This window comes from Triticum aestivum, chromosome 3A, assembly GCF_018294505.1.
Source record: "Triticum aestivum cultivar Chinese Spring chromosome 3A, IWGSC CS RefSeq v2.1, whole genome shotgun sequence".
NCBI classification, from domain to species: domain Eukaryota; kingdom Viridiplantae; phylum Streptophyta; class Magnoliopsida; order Poales; family Poaceae; genus Triticum; species Triticum aestivum.
Genome location: NC_057800.1, coordinates 84,120,269 through 84,144,204, shown reverse-complemented (window position 1 = coordinate 84,144,204; position 23,936 = coordinate 84,120,269). Strand labels below are relative to the sequence as shown.

General features: G+C 42.7%; 1 protein-coding gene across 3 annotated transcripts; it reads left to right on the top strand.

Moving 5' to 3' along the window:
- Nucleotides 1-910: 910 nt before the first annotated feature.
- On the top strand, nucleotides 911-23,821 carry LOC123060434 (uncharacterized). Of its 3 annotated transcripts, none has more exons than XM_044483156.1 (27): nucleotides 911-1,292; nucleotides 1,931-2,125; nucleotides 2,228-4,165; nucleotides 4,833-4,908; nucleotides 5,636-5,758; nucleotides 7,015-7,085; nucleotides 7,184-7,290; nucleotides 7,592-8,077; nucleotides 8,142-8,327; nucleotides 8,482-8,775; nucleotides 9,209-9,856; nucleotides 10,548-10,944; nucleotides 11,043-11,185; nucleotides 11,872-12,039; nucleotides 12,428-12,625; nucleotides 13,114-13,674; nucleotides 13,754-13,813; nucleotides 13,897-14,216; nucleotides 14,322-14,754; nucleotides 14,835-15,296; nucleotides 15,401-15,517; nucleotides 15,615-15,736; nucleotides 15,812-16,565; nucleotides 20,009-20,263; nucleotides 20,345-20,527; nucleotides 21,729-22,067; nucleotides 22,631-23,821. In XM_044483156.1, the coding sequence occupies exons 2-27, from the start codon at nucleotides 1,978-1,980 to the stop codon at nucleotides 23,381-23,383; spliced, it is 9,342 nt and encodes a 3,113-aa protein (XP_044339091.1). In that variant the 5' UTR covers nucleotides 911-1,292; nucleotides 1,931-1,977; the 3' UTR covers nucleotides 23,384-23,821. The 3 variants fall into 3 exon arrangements, with proteins under 3 accessions (XP_044339091.1, XP_044339092.1, XP_044339093.1); XM_044483157.1 differs by having other exon boundaries at nucleotides 912-1,292; nucleotides 1,929-2,125; nucleotides 2,337-4,165; XM_044483158.1 differs by lacking the exons at nucleotides 911-1,292; nucleotides 1,931-2,125; nucleotides 2,228-4,165 and adding an exon at nucleotides 4,521-4,601.
- The last annotated feature ends 115 nt before the right edge of the window (nucleotides 23,822-23,936 follow it).

The following is a 23,936-nucleotide window of genomic DNA, read 5'->3' as shown; positions in this document are numbered from 1 at the left end:
CTTTGCAGTGTTTTCTTAGTGAAGGTCCTTGTATTGTGATCGTACGTACATGTGGTCACACCTATATGCCTCTTATTGCAAGCAATAGGGGCCAAAAACGTGCAACCAGTCCGCGGCCCATCATGACATGGAATGTATTTTGGTACGACCCATTAAAGACACTATTGGTTTATATAAATCAAAAAATATATTTATTTAACTAATTTTGTAAAAAAATAATTTAATAAAAAAGTTCATGTGTACCAAAAAAATGTGTAAGTATATCAAAAGAATGTCCCGTGTATTTTTTAAAGGTTTTTGTATGTGAATTTTTTATATCCATGCTGTAAAAAGTACATGTGCATAAAAACAAATGCTCATGCATTTTGAATAGAAAAAATGTTCACATATTTAGAAATAAAATGGTTTCACATGTCAATACAAAATGTCCATGCATGGTTAAAAAGAAATATTCATACATATCAAAATAAAATGTTTGTATATAGCGAAGAAATGATCATGATTTTTTTAAATGTTCATCTATCTCAGAGAGATGTTTTATGTAGTGAAAATAAGTTTGTGTGTTCTAAAGGTAGTTTTCATGTATCTCTTACAAAATCATTCATGTATCTAACTAAAATAATAAATAAATAAAAATAAATCAAGCATACTAATGAGTTAGCAAGAAAATAAATAGGTCAATAAAATATGAAAAGTTAAATCTAGTGGGGAAAAAGAAAAATAGAAATTTAAAAAGAAAGAGCGAAAAAAATGAACGAGAAATAACCAGGCCACCATATCGTAGCCCAATCAGGCCATAGTAGACAACGAGACAGGCGACAACGGCCCACAGAACATCAGCACCAGCTCGGCCTCACGTGACGGCACGTGCGGACGCGCGTTGGCATCCGATGTCCCGTCGCACGAACGAACACGAAGCCAAAGAAGCTGAGCGAGGGGGAGGGGCGACTGCCCGCACGGAGAGACACAGACGCTGACAGACAGCGAGAAATTGGCGGCCACGACCACCGCCGCGTCGCCGGGGAACCGCTCGCCGGGTCACGCGGTGAGCTCCCTCGCCCGCCGCGTCTCCCTCGGGCGCGACCCCGCCCCCGCGGAGTCTCCCCCGTGGTCTACCACCGCGCCCTACCTCAGCGTCACCGCCGACGCCTCAATCTCGCCCCTCCACGCCTCCCGCCTCGCACGCGGGCCGCCGCAGTCGCCTCCCCCGCTCTTCCTCGCCGGGGCATCGCGCCCCTGCTGTCCCCGCCCCGCCCCGCCCCGCCCCGGTCTCTGGCCATTTGGGGTTTGAGGTATGCTGCTTGTTCTCATCCATGCGATTAGTTGAAAATCCCACCGACCTTCACGATTTCGGGTGTGCCGCTGCACGCTCGGCGCATCATCTAGATCCGCCGTAACAGTAGCGAATTTCACCTCTGCTGAAACTTTGTTAGTCAGTGAACTAATCAAGTCGAGGGACTTGATCCCCTTCCATGGCTTGGTTTTAGTCTGATCTCGAGTTTATTTTGCCATCCACTAATCATCTGGATTGTCATTTTGGATGCTACATCTGTTAGTTGCCCCCAGACCTCGAGCCGATTCTCTATTTCATTTTAGCACATCGTAGTCATTTTTTTGTCTCATCGTTGCTCCTGTTTTATTGCAATTCTCTGCTTCGGTTATGATATTTTTAAACAAAAACAAAAACAAAAAACTCAGACCAAATTGTCCTGTTAAATTTTTGGTCGCTCAATCATTTTCAGAGTATTATTTTCCAAAGAGCAACCATTTTCAGAGTGGATTGTTTAGGTTAGTGACTATTTGAAATAGCGAACTACTATATATTTAGCGAGTAGTGTTGGTATATATGCAGCAGCGAGCTATAATGTTTTGCTTGAAGCTTTCCTATTCTGTATTATGTTGGCTAACTCTCTTTCTATTTTTGCAAGAGATGTTGCTTGCTGCCACCATTAGCAGGTGAACCGATGCAGAATAACAATGCCCATATCTTATGAGATGGAGGGTGGGCCTACTGTACTGCAGTTATATAAGTGGAAAAGCTTGCATCCCTGTCTTGAACTATCAAAATTCTGTGAAGCGTCCATTTCTCCTACAAGGAGCCTGTTTGGACTGCTCTCGGAACATGGTGAAGCTTTGTTGCTTTCCTTTATGCTCTAATATTCCTCTGCTCATCATCATCATCTCCTTCCTCTTATTTTTTTCTACTGATTATGATTTTACAACCCAGGCGATCTTGTTCTGTCAACTGTCAATGTCCAACCATCACAAGTTGAATCACCTATGACTCTCTCAGATAGTAGCTTGCCAGTGTTTGAGTGTTTTTCTTCTATTCCCAGGGTGAAGTCTTTAGCATGGGGACACTGCTGTGATGCTTCTAGTCAACTTGAGGTTCCGGCTTTCAGTGAATTTCTTGTTTTATCTAGTGATGATTCTATCACAGTTCATGCGTTTTGTCATTCTGACAAAAGTGCAGTAACAGTCAATTGTGATACTAAAGAGCTGCATGGGGAGTGGAAAGAATGGTTTCCTACCAAGTGCTCAGTGCCGGAGGATGGCGAGTCGGGTGCAAGGAACTGCTTTCGCTCTTTTCTGACTACAATCAGTGCAGCTGTTTGCAATGGAAAATACCAAGCCAGATTTCCTCTGAAGTCTTCATTGCCTCATTCTGCAGAGGTGGTATCATTTAGCATATATGATATTACTATGTCCTTTCTGAAATTCTGGTTAAGCAGTTCTGCTATGAAGACTAGGACGGAAACTGACAGTGGATCTCCTGAAGATCTTCCAAGTCATGGACCTGTAGCTGAAGCATCATGCAGCTGCCAGTGGGAATGTTTAAAAGTTTTGCCTAGCTCTTCCGGTTATTTGATCGGTTTAGTGTTAACTCCTAATGAATCTGTAAATTGCGAGGTCCATCAACACAACGCCAAAAATATTTTGGTGGCTATCCTTGAGCTAAACCATTGGGGTATACAGTGGAACTTTGTGGTAGACCTTCAGACTGCATATGATGATGTAGAACCTAATCCACAGTGGGTCGATTTCCAACTGTCAGATATATTTCTTGCCTCCATCAATGCAGTGGGTTTTGTCGCCATTTGGAATGCGAAAACTGGTCACCTTATCAGCTCGTTTAGTGTTCTTGATCGGTGCAGAATAGATCTGGAGATGCCTTTGCCCACTGTAACAAATGTAGGAGAAAGCACCTGTGTTGAGAATGTCATTGGCAGAATGTTCAAGAGGTTAGTTTTGGCACCACATTCTCCACTTGTTGCTGCTGTAGATGAGGCTGGGGTAGTCTATGTGTTCTATGCTGACGATATCTTAAATTTCAAAGCCAATGCTCATGAAAAGTTTGACGAACCTTCTATAAATCATTATGGCAATAATTTTGCTGCCTGGGAAACTGCTGGTCATGAGATCGGGAGTCAAACATTTTGCAGTCATCAGCCAATTAGACAAGGGTCACTTAATCCAGACAAAATGGTATATGATTTTTCAGATAGATACAATGCTGGTGTCGTCGGAGCTAGGAAAAGAAGAAAATACTGTAAATGTAATGAAAATCAAGTGGATAGCTGGCCAAGTGGTTTCAGTACTACATCACAAATGAAAGATGTGGTAACTTATCCTTCCACAATGGTGGGTTCTGCTCATGTGCGAAGAGTAGTCCTTCCTCCATGCAGATCACAGGAGAATGTAATAAGCCTCTCACCATTTGGACTGACAAGGATCTTTAGAAGTTGCAATGCAGAGGGACATAAACATGTTAAAATTATTCACACGGAGTTGCTTATGGCTTCATGTTCACTTGACGAGAGAGATATTGATGCTGGTTTTCTGGACAGGAGCCTCTCATATCAGAAGGATTTTTCTTTTGCTGGTGAATCTGCTGTTTGCTCCTTTCAGGGATATTTGTATTTGATTTCGCAGGATAACCTTTCTGTGGTCCTTCCATCAGTGTCTGTATCGTCTTTTTCATCTCGTATCGATGCCACTCAATTTTGGCAACCAGGTTTTTCTGGTGGTAGTGCATGCAATGCTCTGAATTTGTTGTCAGTAAATAGACTTCGAACAAGATTGGAGGCCTGGCAAATAGAGGTTTTGGATAAAGCATTGTTGTATGAAGGACCTTCATTAGCAGACAGGCTCTGCTGGGAGAATGGTGCGTTGTTATTCAGTTGGCCTTGTCTTTATTTTTTCGCCCTGTTTGTCGTTCTGCTAGTGTCACTATGGTTAGCTCGAACAACCCAGTTCAGTATTTCAGTTATGGAGTGGCTTGTCCTATGCTGTGTCCTGCCACTCAAACGTATTTTGCGGGCGTGATCAATCATTTTATCACGATTGAAAGAATAGCTCAAATTTGCTACTACTTTTAAGCTAAAAAATGTTTGTGCAGTAAACATTATATGCAAGATTGTTACTGCCATGCATGCACATTATACAGTTTTTTCATCTGGTTAATGTCAATCAATACCGATCTAGGTGACTGGTCAATCAGCATTTGCTGGAATCGTGCACTGTGCTGGTGTTAGTCACAATGATCAGCTTCAATAGCATGGCCACTACCTGAACATGATGCATATTTATTAACAGAAATGGTAATGCATTTTGCTCATATATCTTTCTATGGCAACTATCCAACAAGCAATAATCTTCTTAACCTTTTCAATGGATGTGTATTTCCCCAATTATATATGTATAAATATTTGACAGTCCGGCTGCTGAGAATGATAGACCTCCTGGATGCTGATGGTTTGGATGTTCTGTGCAGATATTATATTTTTAGAGAAAAGCATCATGTGATCTAATATTATTTATTGCATTGGCAGGATGGGACATGAAAATCTCTAGGCTGCGCTGGGTGCAATTGTCATTGCATTACACAAATATCAATGATCTGGAGCAGTAAGATCCTCAATTATTTTCTGGGCTAAAATTAATTTTCATTTGTTATTAGTTTAGCTTAAACTTCATAGCTCTTACTTAGTTACTTCCAAGCCCTTGTTTTCTTAGATTTGTGTTGGAACATTCACAACGTAGTTCATGGTCATGTTTCTCGACGATTCCGATGGATCATTACTATTGCTTGGAGTCCAAGTATTGGTTTAAAGTAGAATTTCAGTATACAGTGGAAACTATCTCCATAGTTAAATGAATCGTACAAGAATGGCAAGACTAATTATCTATATTTACCTACCTTTATGATCTACTCCCTCCGTTCCAAAATAGATGACCCAACTTTATACTATGTACTAAAGTTAGTACAAAGTTGAGTCATCTATTTTGGAACGGAGGGAGTATTTGGAGGCTGATAAAATATTTGATCTTTTAGGAATGAATTTGAATATCTAGATGAAAGGGTTCCGTTTATAAGAATTTCTTAGGTTTATTCCGAAGTTCGAAGGTGGAAATAGATGGTTGCATGTAACTCCCAAGTTTCAATGCATTTATATGTGTATACTTACTTCTGGCTTTACGCTGTAAGCATGTTTTTTGTCTACGAATCTTGTCTCATTTTGTTGAATGTAGTTTTCAGTTAATTCCTCACCTACCATGTGTTTTTGTGTGTGTGTGAATTCTTCTCAGTTCTACTGATCAGTATGCACAATTGTCTAATATTAATCATTTCTAGATCGTTGAATATGCTCGCGGAGGTTGATCTTGCAGAAGAAGGTGTTTTGCAACTGCTATTGGCATCTGTTTATCGGCTATTATGTAGCACAAGAAGTGATCATGAGGCTGCAGTGTCATCCAAGTATATTTCTTCTCTTCTTTTAAGATTAGTATATTTCTTCTCTGATGGAGTATTTATCATAAATTATAAGCCATATTCGTAAATTAGGATTCTTCTGTAAAAACAATCTTTCTTGGGAACATGCTTTTCTCTATCTATTTATGTTGTAATATACATACAAAAACTCAGTTAGATATTGACCTCAGTAAGTACTGGGTAGGTACCCAAGAAATTAAGGATTCATTGCCCTGTGCCCTAGTAATGATATAAATATATTCTTCTCTAATTTAGACAAACACGAAACCTTAAGCTTCATTGCACCAATTTGTATTGGGTTGAGTTCATTTTAAAATCCTACGAGAAGAATGATTCATTTCAATCTTTCATTATCTTCACCTGCTTCTGCAAGGGAATGACATGAGTTGCATATTACTAGGTAAATTCATGAGCAGAAGCAGAGTATTAGCAGAACTTTGAGACATTCATCATTGTTTTAGCTGAATAAATTAGTTGCACCGAAACAAAAATGTTTCTCCTTATTTTTTTCATAGAAATAATCAAAGTAACTCAAATGTGATATTGTATTGTGTGCTAAATATGTCTCGTCAAAGAATGTTTACACGTGGAATACCATGGAAGGCAGGAAATGCTTCAGATATATACTGTTTAATTAGATACAATCTTATTGTATGGTCAAGAATAACACGTGTACAGAAAATGGGGTGGAAGTTGGAATGGTATACACTTAAGTTTTTTTTGTTTAGTAATTTAGATGTAACATAAAATGTTTTGATATTTTCTGTCATCCTGCAAAGCTTATACAAGAAAAATAATTTGATGATCTAGTGCAAATGGACTGAAATCTATGTTGTGGCATGCAACTGAATATAATGTGATGTTGATATGTCTTCAAATCAGAAGGGGAGCCTTGGCGCAGTGGTAAAGCTGCTGCCTTGTGACCATGAGGTCATGGGTTCAAGTCCTGGAAACAGCCTCTTACAGAAATGTAGGGAAAGGCTGCGTACTATAGACCCAAAGTGGTCGGACCCTTCCCTGGACCCTGCGCAAGCGGGAGCTACATGCACCAGGTTGCCCTTTTTTTTTGTTGATATGTCTTCAAATCGCAATGGAACATATTAGAACATGCCCACAAGGAGGCGTGCCTTATATTCTTTCTACTAGTTATACTTTGAGTTGACCATGACCATGCTTGCAATATGTTACATACTTGTAGCTTTTAGCTTCATGTAATTTGTAAGCTTACAGTGTGAAAACAGGTTAATGGTTTTAGCAGTCCGCTTTGCAACGAGAACAATCAAGGCTTATGGGCTACTTAAGCAAAAGAAAGGTTACATCTCTTCTCCCGCACACCCACACATGTCCACGCACGTGCCCACACACTTTGTTATCTGTGAGTTTATTCCTTTTCATTTATCTTTTCCCCAGACATGCCAGCCAATTCAGTAAAGCTTCATGAAATGGCTTTCCTTTTGGGAGTAATTAGAAGTATCCAGGGCCGAATCACTGCAAAGAACCAGAATTCAGTCCGGATGGTAAATAATTATAGCTGTTTTTTACAATTAGTCTATCTTCAAATGGAAGGACAGGCCTGGCGCAGTGGTGAAGTACTCCTCACTTGTGCCAAGAGGTCCTGGGTTTGATGCGGCCTCTCTGCATTGCACTGTGCAGGTGTAAGGCTTGCCTCGTATAATCCTTCCCCAGACCCCACCTGGTGTGGGAGCTTCTAGCACTGGGTCTGTCCTTGAATTTATCTTCAATATTTTGCGGAAACAGCAGGGAAGACCCTACTGATATAGACTAATGGACCCTTATTTGGTATGTTATTCTTTGTAGCAAGGAGATGATAAAAACTCACTGAAAATAGGCAAAGAAGTACTACAAAATGATTCTCCATCCCCAGTTGTTGTAGTGGATGGTGTTTCACCAGAACTGTCAGCTGGTTTAGATGCTCCTGACAGACAAGGATCAACATCTACTGCATTTGAGTTTGTTCCTGGTAGTAACAGGCTGTTAGCATTAACGCAAGTTGAATCCTCCCTTACTACTTCTCATGACAATGACACTGATCAAAGAACCACTCAAGTTGGAAGACCGGTTACTCAAGGAAATATCAAGGATATGATGAACCGTTGGGAAATGAATAAGTTTGACTTGAAAACAATAGTCGGTGAAGCACTACAATCTGGTCGACTACCGTTGGCAGTTCTTCAGCTTCAACTGTTGCGCCAGAGGGAATCATGTTCTGGTGATGATTTTGATGACGTTTTCTCCGAAGTTCATGAAATAGGAAGATCCATTGTTTATGATCTGTTAATGAAGGTACCCATAGCTTAAAAATGTGTCTCCCCATCATTTCCTGAAGTCTTAACACATAATTTTACAGGGTGAAAGTCGACTGGCTGTAGCTACACTAGAAAGACTAGGAGATGACATAGAGTCGGACCTTAGACAACTTATGCAAGGTACTGTCAGAAGGTCACTTAGGCTACAAATAGCCGAGGAGATGAAACAGCGCGGGTACATGCGATCAAATGAGTGGAAGATGTTGGAGACCTTAGCACTGATTGAGGTTTGCTTCTGCATCCTGTTTTAGCTAATTGAAAAAATTCTGTTCTTACAATATATTTTGTTTCTGTTATACATTTTTAACACATAAAAAGAAATAAATGTTTGCGCGCTGTTTGTTTCCGCACTGATCAACCTTTTTTTCTTTTGTGGAAAAGCGTTTTTACCCAAGCAGCAGCTTCTGGGACACATATCTTGGCAGGGAGAACGTTATTCATGATGCTGTAAATATTGTTACACTTCCAGGGGAAGATAAACCAGTGCTTGCTCTCCATATTCGCAACCACCCTGCTATTGAATGTGGTGATGTTGATGGAGCTGTGCTTGGTTCTTGGGTGAACGTTAACGATTACGCTGATTTAAAGGAGTTCTCTCAAAGCAACCTTTCCGATGGATATTGGGTGTGTGCTGCTGTGTGGTCTGATGCTTGGGATCAAAGAACTGTGGACCGCGTAAGTCATGACTTGTCCTTTCACTTGTTAACTGGGGGATTGCACCTTCTTTCCGATAATAACCATGTGCTGTAGCTCATCATCTACAAAAGTGCAAAGGATTTTCTTGTTCTGTTAGCTCTTACTAGTTACTATTAATTATAAAATCAAGTGTTTTTTGCATTTTTTTCTCTATAAAATGAAGTGAGCATGGAAGAGTTTGTCACACTACTGATTCTGCCTAATTTGTTTTCCTTGCATTGTTCTTTTGTTTGCATTGAAAATGTTTATGATGTGCCATTTAATTAGCCATGGCAATATTTTTGGCCAGTTGAATAAGATTATTTTTGGCCAGTTGAATAGATTATAAAGCGCGCTAAACTCTGGATTATGGTCTGTATTACTTATTTTCTTAACTATGGTCCTAAGATTCTTTTTATTGTATGTTCTTTAGATAATACTGGACCAGCCTTGTCATATCTCTGCTCAATCGGACCTCCCATGGGAATCTCAGTTTGAATATTTTGTTGCTCATGATGATGTGGGGGAAGTCTGCAAACTCTTGGACATGATTCCTGACAGTGTACTTCTAGAAGGGATACTTAGCATTAATGTGGACAATTCACGAGCTGGTTACAGCATTGTGTCTGATGTCAGTGTCCCTGATTATAAAATGTATATATGTGACTCAGAGGAGCTAGAGCCTGTTTGTATGGAAGTACCACATGTCAAAATATTCAGATCCTTGTCTAATCATGAATCAACATCATGGATGAGAATGCTAATGCAGGAACAACTGGCAAAGAAACACATCTTTATGAAAGAGTACTGGCAAAGTACTACCGAAATTATACCTTTACTTGCTCGAGCTGGCATACTTACTAATACAGCCAAGATAGGCCCCAAGAAAGAAGCTTCTATGCCATTAATTGCTTCAGAGATGCCAGATGATGAACGTCACCAGGCTTGTGAAAGAGCATTGCATAAATTAGTCATCCGTTTTTGTGTGCAATATGACTCTCCATACCTACTCGATCTCTATCTGGACAACTGCAATTTGATTCTCGGGGAGGACTCTATTCCTTTGCTCAAAGAAGCCGCAGTAAGTCATACTGCATCCCTTTAGTTTATGATATTTGGAGTTCTTTGTGCTCAGCTCTGATTTAAACCTACCAAACTTGCTAATTTAATGACCCCTGGCAGTGGAATCAGCTGGTTGTGTCAAATAAACTTATTTCTTTTGTTAGGATACACACTTGGTAATTTGGCTGTTACATGATTAGTGTTTATGTGGAGTCAAGTTTTTATGATAAGTATGGCGGGTTTGCTCCTGTTCAAATTTTCCATGATTCCTGCATGCAAGTAATTGGTTTTACATTATTCTTTGGAAAATACCTGAAGTTCAAGTTGCCAAACATTCCATTTCAGTGAGAATCTGCATATGCATGCTTCTCACCTGTTTTTTTCTGGTTTCCTGGCAAGTGACCAGTTGCCCCTTCTGTCTGCAAACTTGCTCTGTCTAATAGAGGACCAATTAATTTTTTGTCATACTTGCTACCCTGCACATTAACACTTCCATACCCAGTATCTTCTAGACGAGCTAGTATGGTGGTAATACAAACTATTATTGGCCGACCCGGCTTTGTCTGTTTGCTGATACTATGTACAGTAGTGGTAGACAAAGTACTTATAATACTGCCTTATGTTATAGATATAAGATTAAGCTGCTCGACCTTTTCCCAGTTTAACAAAAAATTATTCTGACTTTGTTATTATGTCATGAAATTTCTCAGGGTGATTGCAAGTGGGCACAATGGTTACTCTTCTCCAGAGTCAAAGGTTATGAGTATGAGGCATCCTTTTCTAACGCCCGTTGGAATCTGTCACAGAAAATGGTTAATCATGGCAATCTAACTGCAATTGAGATAGATGAGATATTATATACTGTTGATGATATGGCTGAACGGATTGGGGAAATGTCTGCACTAGCTACCTTAATGTATGCTTCACCACCAATTCAAAAGTCCATATGCACTGGCAGTGTGAACAGAAATCGTGGATTGTCTTCTCAGTGCACATTAGAGAACCTAGGTCATTGTCTCCAGCAATTTCCAACCCTATGGAAGACACTTCGTTCCACCTGTTTTGGGCAAGATGGGTATGGCTGTCTAAATTATTCTCCAACTAATGGTAATCAAAATACAACTCTTTTCCCTTATTAGTTTTGAAGCCAACTACTCACTATGTCCTTTCTTAATAAAACAGAATAAATTCAATTTCTTTTTCAGTTTCTGGAAAATCCGCAATGTCAGATTACTTGTGCTGGCGCTATAGCATTTTTTCCTCTGCTGGAGGAGACACTTCATTGTTGCAAATGCTCCCGTGTTGGTTTCCAAAGTCTATTAGAAGATTAATCCAACTATTTGAACAGGTTTATTTCTGCTTTTTGGATAGCATCTTGCAGCTAACATTTCTGAATTCCAGCATTGGTATCATTAAGCATTTAGTTCTACCCCATATGACATTAGTTGACTTTATGTTCTTATGACACAAGTACATGCGAATTGTTCCTTTCCTTCTGGAACAAATCTTTTCGGATGTTCCAAAGCACTTCTGGTGGATCAGTTGTGTTTTCTCTCAGTATCTTAGTTTTTCTCTATGGAAGTATTTAAAACAGTAATCACTCTTTCAAGAATGTTACCAAAACTGCACTGTTTTTGTGTTCCAATTTACGCCTAATTGCCCAAGGGCAGTGGACCGACCAAAGTCAACAACATAAGCTGTTTGGCAAATGTGTCTTAAGCTCTTAGCCCCCTTTCAGTCTCTTCTATAACATCGTCTCTTTTAAAAAGATCTCTTCTATACCAGTGTACTCTAATTATGTATTAGAAAAATGTTAGTTTAATAGAGTGTGTGATTATCGGTTACCATGAAGGAAAGCACTATAAGATTCGAGACATGCAAGGCTAACTTAAAAGCAGTATAAGGGTCTTTGAGATGCCAAACTTACTTCCCTCATATATATATATATTTTGTGTACATGTAAATCTTGATCTTCCAGCAGCATTCATAGCAGGATAATTCTATTTTATATAATTGACCACAATCTGTGATCAGGGCCCTTTTGGGATGCAACTGCTATCGAGTGCACCGTCATCTGAGGAGTTATTTACTCATGGTGTCACTGACTACATATACAATACCACTGGATATAGTGAAACCAATGCGTTGTCCTTAGAAGCATCCATTCAAAAAAGTGTTGAAGAACTATATTCTTCCCTTGAGGTACACTCTATCTTGTACTAATGTACTTAATACATTATTGAGAACAGATTCTTTGTTTTCTTTCTTGCATCACTTTTGCGCCATGTTACTTCTCTATTTAGAACAACAGAATTTTGTTTTGTCATGTTGAATGTATGCTAGTGCTCATACTTGGACACTGGTCAAGAATAGGAGATATACATACTTGATCCCGGCAAGAGCTAGTGCGGAGGATGCTTATCCATATAACATAAGCCCACCACTAGCATATACTATTTCTTAAATCCACACTGCATGTAATATTCTGAACTTAGGGTTATCGCCCCCAGTCTTGTTTGTGTTCTCTCACCGTATTATAGTGTTTATTTCCAAAGCAGTAATTTCATTATTAGTTAACTCCTCCCTTCAGGAGAAAGACTTGAGGGTGGAGCATCATTTGCACCGTGGCCGAGCACTAGCAGCTTTCAGGCATCTTCTTGGTAAAAGAGCTTCACAATTAAAATCAGCAAATGCGCGCCAAGTGATCTCCACACAGTCTGATGTTCAAGCAGATGTACAACTGATCCTAGCCCCTTTAAGTCAAACTGAACGATCAGTTCTTCTATCGGTATGTTCATGTTTCTGACTTGTTTTTTTCTCTCGAACAACTAGTTATACCAGTATCCATCAAAACTTTACACTCTGATTGAAAAACTTACTCTTCGAATAGACTAGTTATCATCATCATTCAGTTTTTGTTATTCTGATCACTAAGATGAATAAATATTGGAGAGTTTGGACTTCTAGTGAAGGTAGAGATGGGCATATAATCAAGAGCTACTTTATACAGATAGTACCCATTGGTCACTTAGAGGTGGCGATATTCCAAATCTTTTCCTGGATATGATATGCCAAAGTTTATTTTTGTCCCAGTTTTATCTTTTGATACCATTTACAAGAATGCTGAATGCCTAAATGGCAGAACATATAATCAACATAAGCTTCGGGAAGAAGTTCCATATACTATTTGTTAATTTGGAAATAATTTTTCAGTTTCTATTGAAAATTCTAATGCTTTTTTCTTGGGTGTGCTGCAATATGTTATCATTTCTCCAGGTGGCTCCACTAGCTATCACAAACTTCGAGGACTCCACACTGGTTGCTTCCTGCACATTCCTGTTGGAACTATGTGGCATGTGTGCTAACATGCTCCGTCTAGATATTGCTGCTCTTCAGCGCATCTCTTCCTACTATAACTTGGCTCAACAAAATAAACAAAGTGAGCTATCTTCACCAAGGAGCTCTGGGTTACATGTGCTCTCCCATGGGGCTGATATTGCTCCTGCTCTTGCTCGAGCATTAGCTGAAGATTATGTCCAGTCTGATCATCTTCAGATTTTAGAGCAGAAGCAAACCTCTAGGGGTCCCAAAAGGGAACAACCATCACAGCCTCTTATTGCTATACTGGAGCACCTGGAACGAGCAAGTTTGCCATTATTAGACGAAGGTAGAACCTGTGGATTTTGGCTCTTGAGTGGCATTGGTGATGCATCTCTTTACCGGTCGCAGCAAAATGAAGCCAGCCAACATTGGAATTTGGTTACAGAATTCTGTCTGGCGCACCATCTCCCATTAAGTACAAAATATCTGGCTTTACTGGCCAATGACAATGATTGGGTACTGACACATTTTTTATTTGTCTTGTGGGTATGTTATTTATTTTAAGTCCTCCCACTGATGATCATGCTTTTGGCAGGTTGGTTTTCTAACAGAAGCCCAGAGAGCTGGTTTTCCAATTGAAGTTGTTATCGGAGTGGTATTATTTTAATCATAAATAGTAAGCGTTTTGTTGATTGACAAAACACTATTCTCATCTCTTCTCCCTGGTATTGTGTTCAGGCTTCCAAAGAGATAAAGGACTCAAGATTGAGGACTCATATACTAACAGTTCTGAAAAACACGTTATCAAATAGAAGGAAATCGTCTAGCAATGTACCCTCAGGTAGTAGGGATCCATTTCTCTTGTCTGTTGATGGCGACGACCCCATGGAACTTTTCTGCATACTTGCTGTTTGTGAAAGGCAAAAGAACCCCGGGGAGGCACTTCTGAATAAAGCGAAACAAATGCAGTGGTCTTTATTGGCGTTGATTGCTTCATGCTTTCCAGATGTAACTCTTCTCTCATGCTTAAGCTTTTGGCTTGAGATTACAGCTGCAAGGTAATTCATTGAGCATTGTAGGGGTTTGATGCATGCGACATTTTGCAAGATTCATTGCTCTTGTTGTGTAATTTTGTTGTGTTGGCATCTATTTCTTGTCTTCAGGGAGTTGTCCTTAATCAAGGTGGACTGTATTTCCTCTAAAGTAGCTAAGAATGTTGGATCTGCTGTTGAGGTCACAAATAAATTGCCAAGCGTGAGTAGGAATGTTGAATATCGTTACAACAGGAAGAATCCAAAGCGGAGACGGTTCTTGGAGGCCTCTCCAGATAGCTTCAAATCAGGTTTTTCGCTGGACATCGCAAGTGGGCCAAATGGTACTGCAACTTCCAATCCTTCCGATATTGATGCTCATCAGGAAAGAAGAAAGCCCACCTCTGAAGAGACTGATATTCCAGTTGATATTGATGAGAGGCTTGCATCTTTATCAAGTATAGTAGCAGTGCTGTGTGAACAACAGCTGTTCCTACCGTTACTTCGATCCTTTGACTTGTTTCTGCCATCCTGCTCCCTTCTCCCCTTCATTCGTTCTCTTCAGGTTAGTAGAAACAGGCCATTTATATATTTTGCTAGTTGTATACCAACTAACATGAGCATTTTGTTTGTGTTACCTTGAAGGCATTTTGTCAAATGCGCTTGTCCGAGGCTTCTGCACATTTGACATCATTTTCAGCAAGGATAAAAGATGAAGCCTCTCAATCAAACTCATTCAAAGAAGCATCATCAATAACAGGATGGGTAGTTGCTACAGCTGTAAAAGCCGCAGATGCAGTACTCTCAACCTGTCCATCACTTTATGAGAAGAGGTGTTTGCTACAGCTCCTTGCAGCGGTTGATTTTGCAGATGGTGGTTCTTCGTCAGCTTACTTCGGCCGCAGTTATTGGAAAATCAATCTGGCTGAACCGTCCTTATGCAAAGATGGTGATATCTACAAGTGGAACGATTCCATGGATGATGCTTCTCTCCTGGCAGCATTAGAGAAGGATGGACGATGGGAGGACGCTCGTACTTGGGCAAGGCAACTGGAGTCGAGTGGCATAGCTTGGGAATCTACTTTTGATCATGTGACGGAATCACAGGTTTTGTAACTTTTTATCCTTAAGTTTCTCTATGGCTCATAATTTAATATCTACTCACTAATATCTTATGATTTATTCTGATATACATCTGTCCATTGTCTCAGGCAGAAGCTATGGTTGCCGAATGGAAGGAGTTTCTCTGGGATATTCCACAAGAACGTGCAGCTTTGTGGGGCCACTGTCAGTCGCTTTTCATGAGATATTCTTTGCCACCTTTACAGGTACCGTATTTGATGATTGAATCAGTGAAATGCATATGTGATCTCTTATCCCTGTAAATTCCGTGTGATGGTAATGCCCATTCAATTATGTGTGCAGGCTGGATTATTTTTCCTTAAGCATGCTGAAGCATTAGGGAAAGAGATACCAGCACGAGAGCTTCATGAAATACTTCTGCTATCTTTACAGTGGCTTACTGGAACTATTACTAAATCCTCTCCGTAAGATCCCTTGTAATCTATATTGATGTATGCTCATTCGTATCTTCTTCTTACCGATATATACATTTTTTGCAGGGTATATCCTCTTCATCTTCTCCGGGAAATTGAGACTAGGGTTTGGCTCCTGGCAGTCGAGTCAGAGACTCACTCTAAGGCTGATGGCGAATCTTCTGTTGTTTCTCAGAGTCTAGCTATTGGAAACAGTACCAGTATTATAGAACAGACTGCTGATGTCATCACAAAAATAGACAGTAGTATGAGTTTGCCAAGCATGAAAGCTGCAGAAAGAAATGGTATGAGGGACAATAACTTATCAAACCATCAACATTTGCATCTCTTTGAATATAACAGTGAAGCAACAACAACAACAAATAATGCAAGAGCAAAGCGAAGGGGCAAAACAAATCTACCACTTAGACGAGGTGTCACTGATAATGTTGAAAGTAGCACCAATGATTCTGATGATAATTCTAAAGTTTTCTTTCGTTCTAAGATTGGAGAACAAGCAAGAAATTTACTATCTGAAGAGGAATTTGCAAAGATGGAAGCGTCTCTGTCTGGTTGGGAGCAACATGTCAGGCCTGCAGATATGGAGAAGGCTGTGCTCTCCTTATTAGAATTTGGGCAAATAACTGCAGCTAAGCAACTCCAACAAAAGTTATCTCCATCATATGTTCCTGAAGAACTTGTCCTTGTTGATGTTGCGTTAAGAGTTGCAAATGACGGTGGTGATGGAGAGATCAATTTATTATCCTTCGACACAGAAGCCCTCTCAATACTTCAATCTCTCCAGATTGCAAGTGGCAGCAATATGATTGATCCATCACAGGTTTGGTTATACTGTTGCATTCATTTTGCCAGAAGTTTCTGTTAACACAATGACCATCATATGTCAACAATTATTATTTACATTAGTTAAACATAATAAGTTAAATTACAGTTTAATATGTCTGCTTGCAATTTTTCCTCTTCTGGAAAAAGGCACAAAGAACAGCAGTATTGTCAAACACGAAAATAGATGTAATGCATGTTTACATTTGCTCAGGTGTTCTATCCAGTGTATGGGTTCTGGGGCGGAGCTTCAATTTATTTTTTGCATGTTGCATGATAATGTTAACATAGATAGAATGAATACTCTTGACATGATACATGTATGTTACTTATATTCTTAAAACACTGATCTGACTATGGACAAACAAAGACTAGGGTGGAGAGCTTCAATTTATTTTTGGCATAATTTACATTGAATGAACTCCTGACATGACGCAAGTGTTTTACATAGCATTTGTGTTCTGAAAACACTGGCCATGCGCATGAAAGAAACACCATATGTTTTCTCTAGTTTATTGGGCTTGCACTGTTTAATTTGCCACAAAAGTTACATATAAGGTCAAAAGGCTATAGCTTTCATCCAATTTTCAATCCATTTTTTCTTGTAGTAAAGATTACACTATGGTTGTAGTTGAGTTAGAAATATTTGCCTGTGGTTTGCTGGGAATGAATGATCTTTATGTCGAGAGTATACAAGTAATTCTCCAACAACATAGTTGCAAGCTGGCAGCCGTGTGCTGTTTCTCTAGTCAATAAATATCGCAAACTGTCGTCCAGATTAAATATTGGTGTGAATTTACAACATAGTTGCTTGGTACATCGAAAAAGTTCTCATTGCGTTTTGGAAACAGACTGCTCTCATTAATGTTACATATTGGCCTGAACAAAGAAAATTCTGCTTTTAAGTTGCTTCATGACTTTGTACATGTCGGCCTGAACAATCCTTGTGAATACAAAGTCTCTAATCCAGGCGTGGAATTAAAAATGTGGCATCTAGTGCTAGTAGCTTAGGCCTAGTGGTAGGATCAAGTACTTTACCAGGTCTAGGGCGTAGGTGGTAAGGGAAGGATGGAGGGGGCCGTGGCGAGGAACGGGCGCGCCGGCGGCTGGGCGCCGTCGCGAGCTAGGAGAAGGGCGGCGGCTAGGGCTGTTGGCGGCTAGGGTTTCCGGCTCCTCAGGGAGCCGGGCAATAGGAGATAATATTCTTCTTATTGCTTGATCTGAAAAGAGTCTTACAACTTATATTTATAACCTAGATAACTTGCACACGAATTAACCTAAGATAACTTGTGGGCTAAGATTGCCTGATGGGCCTTCCATATGACAGGCCGGACATAACACTTCTCCCTGCCTGCACAAACAGCTCGTCCTCGAGCTGTAAGGTGGGGAAGCGCTTGCTTGAACTCTTCGAGGTAATCAACCAGCGTCAAACACCTTCTCGACATCTGGGGCGGCCAGGTCGTCGGCGACGGCGTCCTCCGGAATGTAGTCTGCCACCTCCAGGTAGAAGAGTCGCGGGCAGGCGTGGCCGGGCTTGTAGGGTTCGTCGCAGTTGAAGCACAACCCTTGGCGGCGACGCTCGAGTATCTCAGCTGGGGTGAGCCGGCGGAACGGGCGCCCCGCGGTCGCGGCGAGGGGTGCCGCAGAAGCCTGCACAGGCCGACCCTGCGCGGAATCCGGTCCGGGTAGCGACCCAGCAGTCTGGGACGGTGATTCCTGCTGGATGGCCACCGCGCGGCGCTCGAACGCGCGGGCGTAATACATGGCCGACTGGAGATCCTGGGGTCCCCGAAGTTCCACGTCCACGCGGATATGGTCTGGCAGACCGCCCACAAATAACTCGGCGCGCTGAGTTGCGGAGACGCCCGGCGCGTGGCACGCCAGGGCCTGGAAGCGGCGGCGTAGTCCTGCACCGTGGATGTGAAAGGTAAGCGGCCGAGGGCCGCCAGTCGGCTCCCGCGGATAGGAGGCCCGAACCGGAGGAGACAGAGCTCCCGGAAGCGCTCCCATGGTGGCATGCCGCCCTCGTCCTGCTCGAGGGCGTAGTACCAGGTCTACGCTGCGCCTCGAAGATGATAGGACGCGAGCCAGGTGCGATCCGAAGCGAGCGTCCGCTGCCCTCGAAAGAACGGCTCGCACTGGTTGAGCCAGTTGAGGGGGGCCTCCGTGCCCTCGTAGGTGGCGAAGTCCAGTTTGGCGAAGCGAGGGGGTGTCGGCCCGCCGTGCCCGGGGGCGGCCGCAGTCGCCGCCGGCGCGTATGCTGGGTCGGGAAGCGCCGGGGCGTAGTTCGCCGAGCTGGAGGGTTGATCAAACCGCAGGGAGGGCGTCGGTTGTTCCGGCGCCGTGGAGTAGACCGGCCCCGGAGACGAGCCGGTCGCCCAAGCGGGGATCGGCGATGGTGACGGTGGAAACTGCACCTGGTGCAGGGGCCGACCCGTAGCCCTAGGCGCGGGTGGTGGTACTGTCGATGGCGGCGGCGCCTGGTGGAGCTGCTGCACCGGCGCCTGCGGCATGGGGGCCGGCGGTGGCGCCGGGAGAAGCTGCTGGGGCGGGCCCCCCAGCGGCGCGGTGGAGGCCGGCCATGCTGGCCACGGCTGTCCCGCAGCCGAGTAGTGCGGCAACAGCAGCGGCGGCCGGGACGCCCCTCCGTAGGGCGCCTGGAAGGCCGGGGCGGGCCACTGTAGCGGCGGCGGCCCGTAGGCAGTGGTGCCGGTGCTGGGTGGCGGGGGCTGGTTCCCGGCGAGGTAGAGGGTAATACCCCTGACCGCCTGGACAAGCTCTTGCAGGGTGCCCGACACCTCCTCGGGCGAGAGGAGCGGAGGCGGGTCTGCCGCGATGGTGATGGGCGCGGTGGTGATGGTGGTGCCGGATGCGATCTCCGCCATCGCGGTGGAAGTGGCCGGCGGCAGCGAGAGCGGGGTGGAGGTGGATGGTAGCGGCGGCGGTGATGGAGATTGGGACATGATCGGTCTGGTGTCTCTGGATACCAAATTGGTAGGATCAAGTACTTTACCAGGTCTAGGGCGTAGGTGGTAAGGGAAGGATGGAGGGGGCCGTGGCGAGGAACGGGCGCGCCGGCGGCTGGGCGCCGTCGCGAGCTAGGAGAAGGGCGGCGGCGGCTAGGGTTTCCGGCTCCTCAGGGAGCCGGGCAATAGGAGATAATATTCTTCTTATTGCTTGATCTGAAAAGAGTCTTACAACTTATATTTATAACCTAGATAACTTGCACACGAATTAACCTAAGATAACTTGTGGGCTAAGATTGCCCGATGGGCCTTCCATATGACAGGCCGGACATAACACCTAGGATCCGGTCAATATTAGCCATTGCTTTGGTCCATAGTTGTAATGTCAGATTCGCTATTTTTGTATGATAATTTTTGTTGGTATATGTTGACTAGTAGTGTACAACCCACCAATCAGAATGTTATTTCATCTCAGGCTATGGAGAAATTAGCCGTGAAATGTGGCGAGGGGCGCGGACGGGCTCTTATTAGGAGAATAATAGCGGTTTTGCAAACTGCAAAAATACTGGGACTCCCATTTTCTGAAGCATTTGAGAAACAGCCAATTGAACTTCTGCAGTTGCTTTCACTGAAAGCTCAGGATTCTTTTGATGAAGCTAAATTTCTGGTGGAGACACACATTATGCCTGCATCTAGCATTGCAAGAATTCTTGCTGATTCCTTTCTGAAGGTCTGCTCAGTGCACTTTGTTTTTGGTGAGGAAAACATGTATTATGTTAGATATCTTGACTGATACGTCCAATAATTGCAGGGGCTTTTAGCTGCACATCGTGGAGGTTATCTGGACTCCCAAAAAGAAGAAGGCCCTGCACCACTGTTGTGGAGATCAAGTGACTTCTTGAAGTGGGCAAAACTATGCCCATCAGAACCAGAAATTGGCCACGCTTTAATGCGTTTGGTAATGACTGGGCATGAAGTACCGCATGCTTGTGAGGTTTGTGTGATCTGGTTTCAGTTTTTTTAGTTTACTAGATGATACCCCGCATGTTGTTGCGGGAATGTTTTGCAATATAGTTCATTAAGATTTGGTTGTATGGAACATGAATATTTAGAGTAATAATTTGAAAACTAAAACTAAGAATACATATGATTTATTGTGTTTGATTATTGTGTATTTGTAAAGTTTTTATTAAATGTAAATAGCATAATTGATTGAAAATTATCATGCATGTTGACGTGTGGTTTTTCCTATGCATAGTTGCATGTTAAAGTGGGTCTTTTCCTATGCATGTTGCGTGCTGAGGTGGCATGCTTGCATGTTGAGAGAAATAGATTAGTGGGGGTTATGGCTATTTAGATATAGAAGATTCAAACTTTGCAAGCATTCCTTCCATCCCCTGGACTGGCGGTAACTGGCCTAGAGAGGTGATGTAACAGAGTGATGTGTGGAGATGGTATGTCAGCTACACTGGGGGGTGCACACCGAGGTTTTTCATGGTTAACCTGTCCTCCAGCATCTTGGGTGTTAGGATAGTCTGGTGGGGCTGGCGAACAATACTAACTGTATGTGTGTGTGACAATGAGTTGTATATGGGAGGTAGTTTGGCAGTGGGGTGTTGAGCTGCCAACACCAGGCAGATGTGTTGGAGGGCATTGACGTACTGATAATGCAGCCAGACAGGCTGGTGAGTGCTGCTGGTGCCTGCAACTTTGACGGGGATTTGGCACAGAGACAAGTGAAGGAGGTGTGTCTGCTGGATGATGGTGTTTGTGTTGTGGAGTGATGTGGAGATGAAACTGGAATGTGGTTTCTGCCATCTAATGGTGTTCTGCTTTCGTGCCATTTTTTGAACATTTGTAGTTAAAGATTAGAGATGATGAGGTTTAAGCGGTGAGCTAGGGCTTTGAAGACTGGGTCTGGGTGTCAGAAAAACTGCAACCGTCCAGTTCTGGTTTCTGGGCCGGTAACCGGTGGTTTTCTAAGCTTTGTCTGTACCCATTCTCTCGTGATTGAGCTAATATGTTGGAAGTGAAGAACCTTATTCAAATGACATTTGCAGTGTCAAGCTATACCTTTTATATGAGCTGTGCATTGTATTTATTTCAGTATTTTTAATGTTCAGGTTTGGTTTGAGAATTTGCTGATTTCTTGCTGTTCTTTACCGTCTCTAAGTCCATGCCAAATGTTGTTGCAGGTTGAACTCCTTATACTGTCACATCACTTCTACATGTCATCTTCTTGTCTTGATGGTGTGGATGTTCTCGTCACATTTGCAGCCAACAGAGTGGATTCATATGTTTCAGAGGGGGATTTTTCTTGCTTAGCTCGCTTGATAACTGGAGTGAGCAATTTTCACTCCTTGAGCTTCATCCTTTCCATCCTTATAGAAAATGGCCAATTGGAGTTGCTACTTCAAAAGTATTCTTCCACTGACACAGCCACAGTGGCACCTGCATCAGTTCGAGGGTTTAGGTTGGCTGTTATTACATCACTGAAACATTTCAACCCAAATGATGATGAGGCTCTGTCTCTGGTATATGTCCTCTCTCTCTCTCTCTCTCTCTGTAAATGTAGAATGGGAGTAGATTTAGGTGCAAAGACATGTTTAGCACATTCCGTAAAAAAAACTTTGTTAACCACATAAACACTTCTGGGTATCATTGTGTTTTGTGTTAATTATTTTGTAAAGAATAGATGGAAAATCGAACATAAGAAAGTTAACCCAATATATACAAATGTTGAGCAAACCCTTTTTCAGGATCTAGATCTATTGCTTTGCTGAAGCATAAAATCTGTTGATTAGCAGCCTATCATGGCAGCTTCTCATTAGTACGAGGCGGAAATGAAATCTGTTGATTAGCAGCATGCCATGCCAGTTTTTAATTAGTATGGAACAGAAATGTACTGAGCAGTAGTAGCTTGTTTGGGGGCCAGAACCATCTGTGCAACTACATGAAGAACAAAAAATATACAAGAATTTGTGATTTTGGTTTCCATCATACTTGCGGTGTTTCCTTACAACTTGGCTGTCGTCATTACGAGATAAGTCTTTCTGCTGTTTCGTTATGCCCCCTTCAACATATGTGTCTGATGCAGGTATACAAGCACTTTGACATGAAACATGAGGCGGCTTCCCTCCTTGAGTCGCGTGCAGAGCAGTACATGGAAAGCTGGTTAGATCGGCATGATAAGGAACGACGGAATGATGAGCTCCTTAAGGCTATGCATAACCTTGTACAGACTGCTGAGATTCTTTCAACAATTGACGCTGGCCAAAGGACACATCGTGCTTGCGCTCGTGCTTCTCTCCTATCTCTTCAGATCCGAATACCTGATCTTGTATGGATTGGTCTTACAGAAACCAACGCACGCCGGATTTTTGTGGATCAATCTAGGTTCCAGGAGGCCCTCATTGTTGCCGAAGCATACAGCATAAATCAGCCAATGGAATGGGCCCCAGTCTTCTGGAACCAGATGCTGAAACCTGACCTCATCGAGCTATTTGTGGCTGAATTTGTACTAGTTCTGCCCCTGCACCCACCAATGCTCGTGGAGCTTGCGAGATTTTACCGGGCAGAGGTTGCAGCCAGGGGCGACCAGTCGCACTTCTCAGTCTGGCTTTCACCTGGAGGCTTGCCTGCTGAGTGGGGAAAGCATCTCGGCAGATCATTCAGGAGTCTGCTGCGTCGAACAAGGGATATGAGGCTGAGGCTGCAGTTGGCAACTCTGGCAACTGGGTTCAGCGATGTCCTTGAGGGCTGCAATGCGGTTCTGGACAAGGTCCCTGAGAACGCTGGGCCGCTGATACTGAGGAAGGGCCATGGGGGTGCATACCTCCCTCTCATGTAAATCATCTCTTCTTTTTGTCTCCAAAAGGTGGATAAATCTTACAGGAGTGTATAGCACAACGGCAAATGTTTCATGCTTTCTTTGGCCCAGTCGCCCGGCAACCATTTTCCCTCTTCCTCTGAATTCTGTGACGTGGATGGGGCCACTGGGGCTTCCGGTTTGTATATAAAGCATTTTGAGCCTATAGGTTGGACACACCGCCAATTGGAAGTCAATTTTGCAGCCTATTCGGCAGAGACGATTTTCCTGGCATGGCTGGTGACGCCGTTTCTCCATCCATGGACAGACGATGTTTGTAATGTATGCTACATTGTACTCCCTCCGTAAACTAATATAAGAGCGTTTAGATCACTACTTTAGTAATCTAAACGCTCTTATATTAATTTACAGAGGGAGTATATTTGTATATCAATCCAAACTATGCAATTTTCTGGATTTTGATATGTGGTTTGCGCCTTTTCCAGTCTCCATGCAGGGTTTTTCTAAGCATGTTCGTTTGTTGCCGGGTGAAGTTTTGTACTACTGTTTCTTTTTTACTTCATGTATAAGGTTT

Excerpts from the sequence above, each read along its gene's own strand:
- LOC123060434 (XM_044483156.1), top strand. The coding sequence starts at position 1,978 with ATGCCCATATCTTATGAGATGGAGGGTGGGCCTACTGTACTGCAGTTA. Across the intron at positions 8,328-8,481 it reads AGACCTTAGCACTGATTGAG|CGTTTTTACCCAAGCAGCAG; the intron begins GTTTGCTTCTGC and ends TTTGTGGAAAAG. Across the intron at positions 15,737-15,811 it reads ACTATTACTAAATCCTCTCC|GGTATATCCTCTTCATCTTC; the intron begins GTAAGATCCCTT and ends CATTTTTTGCAG.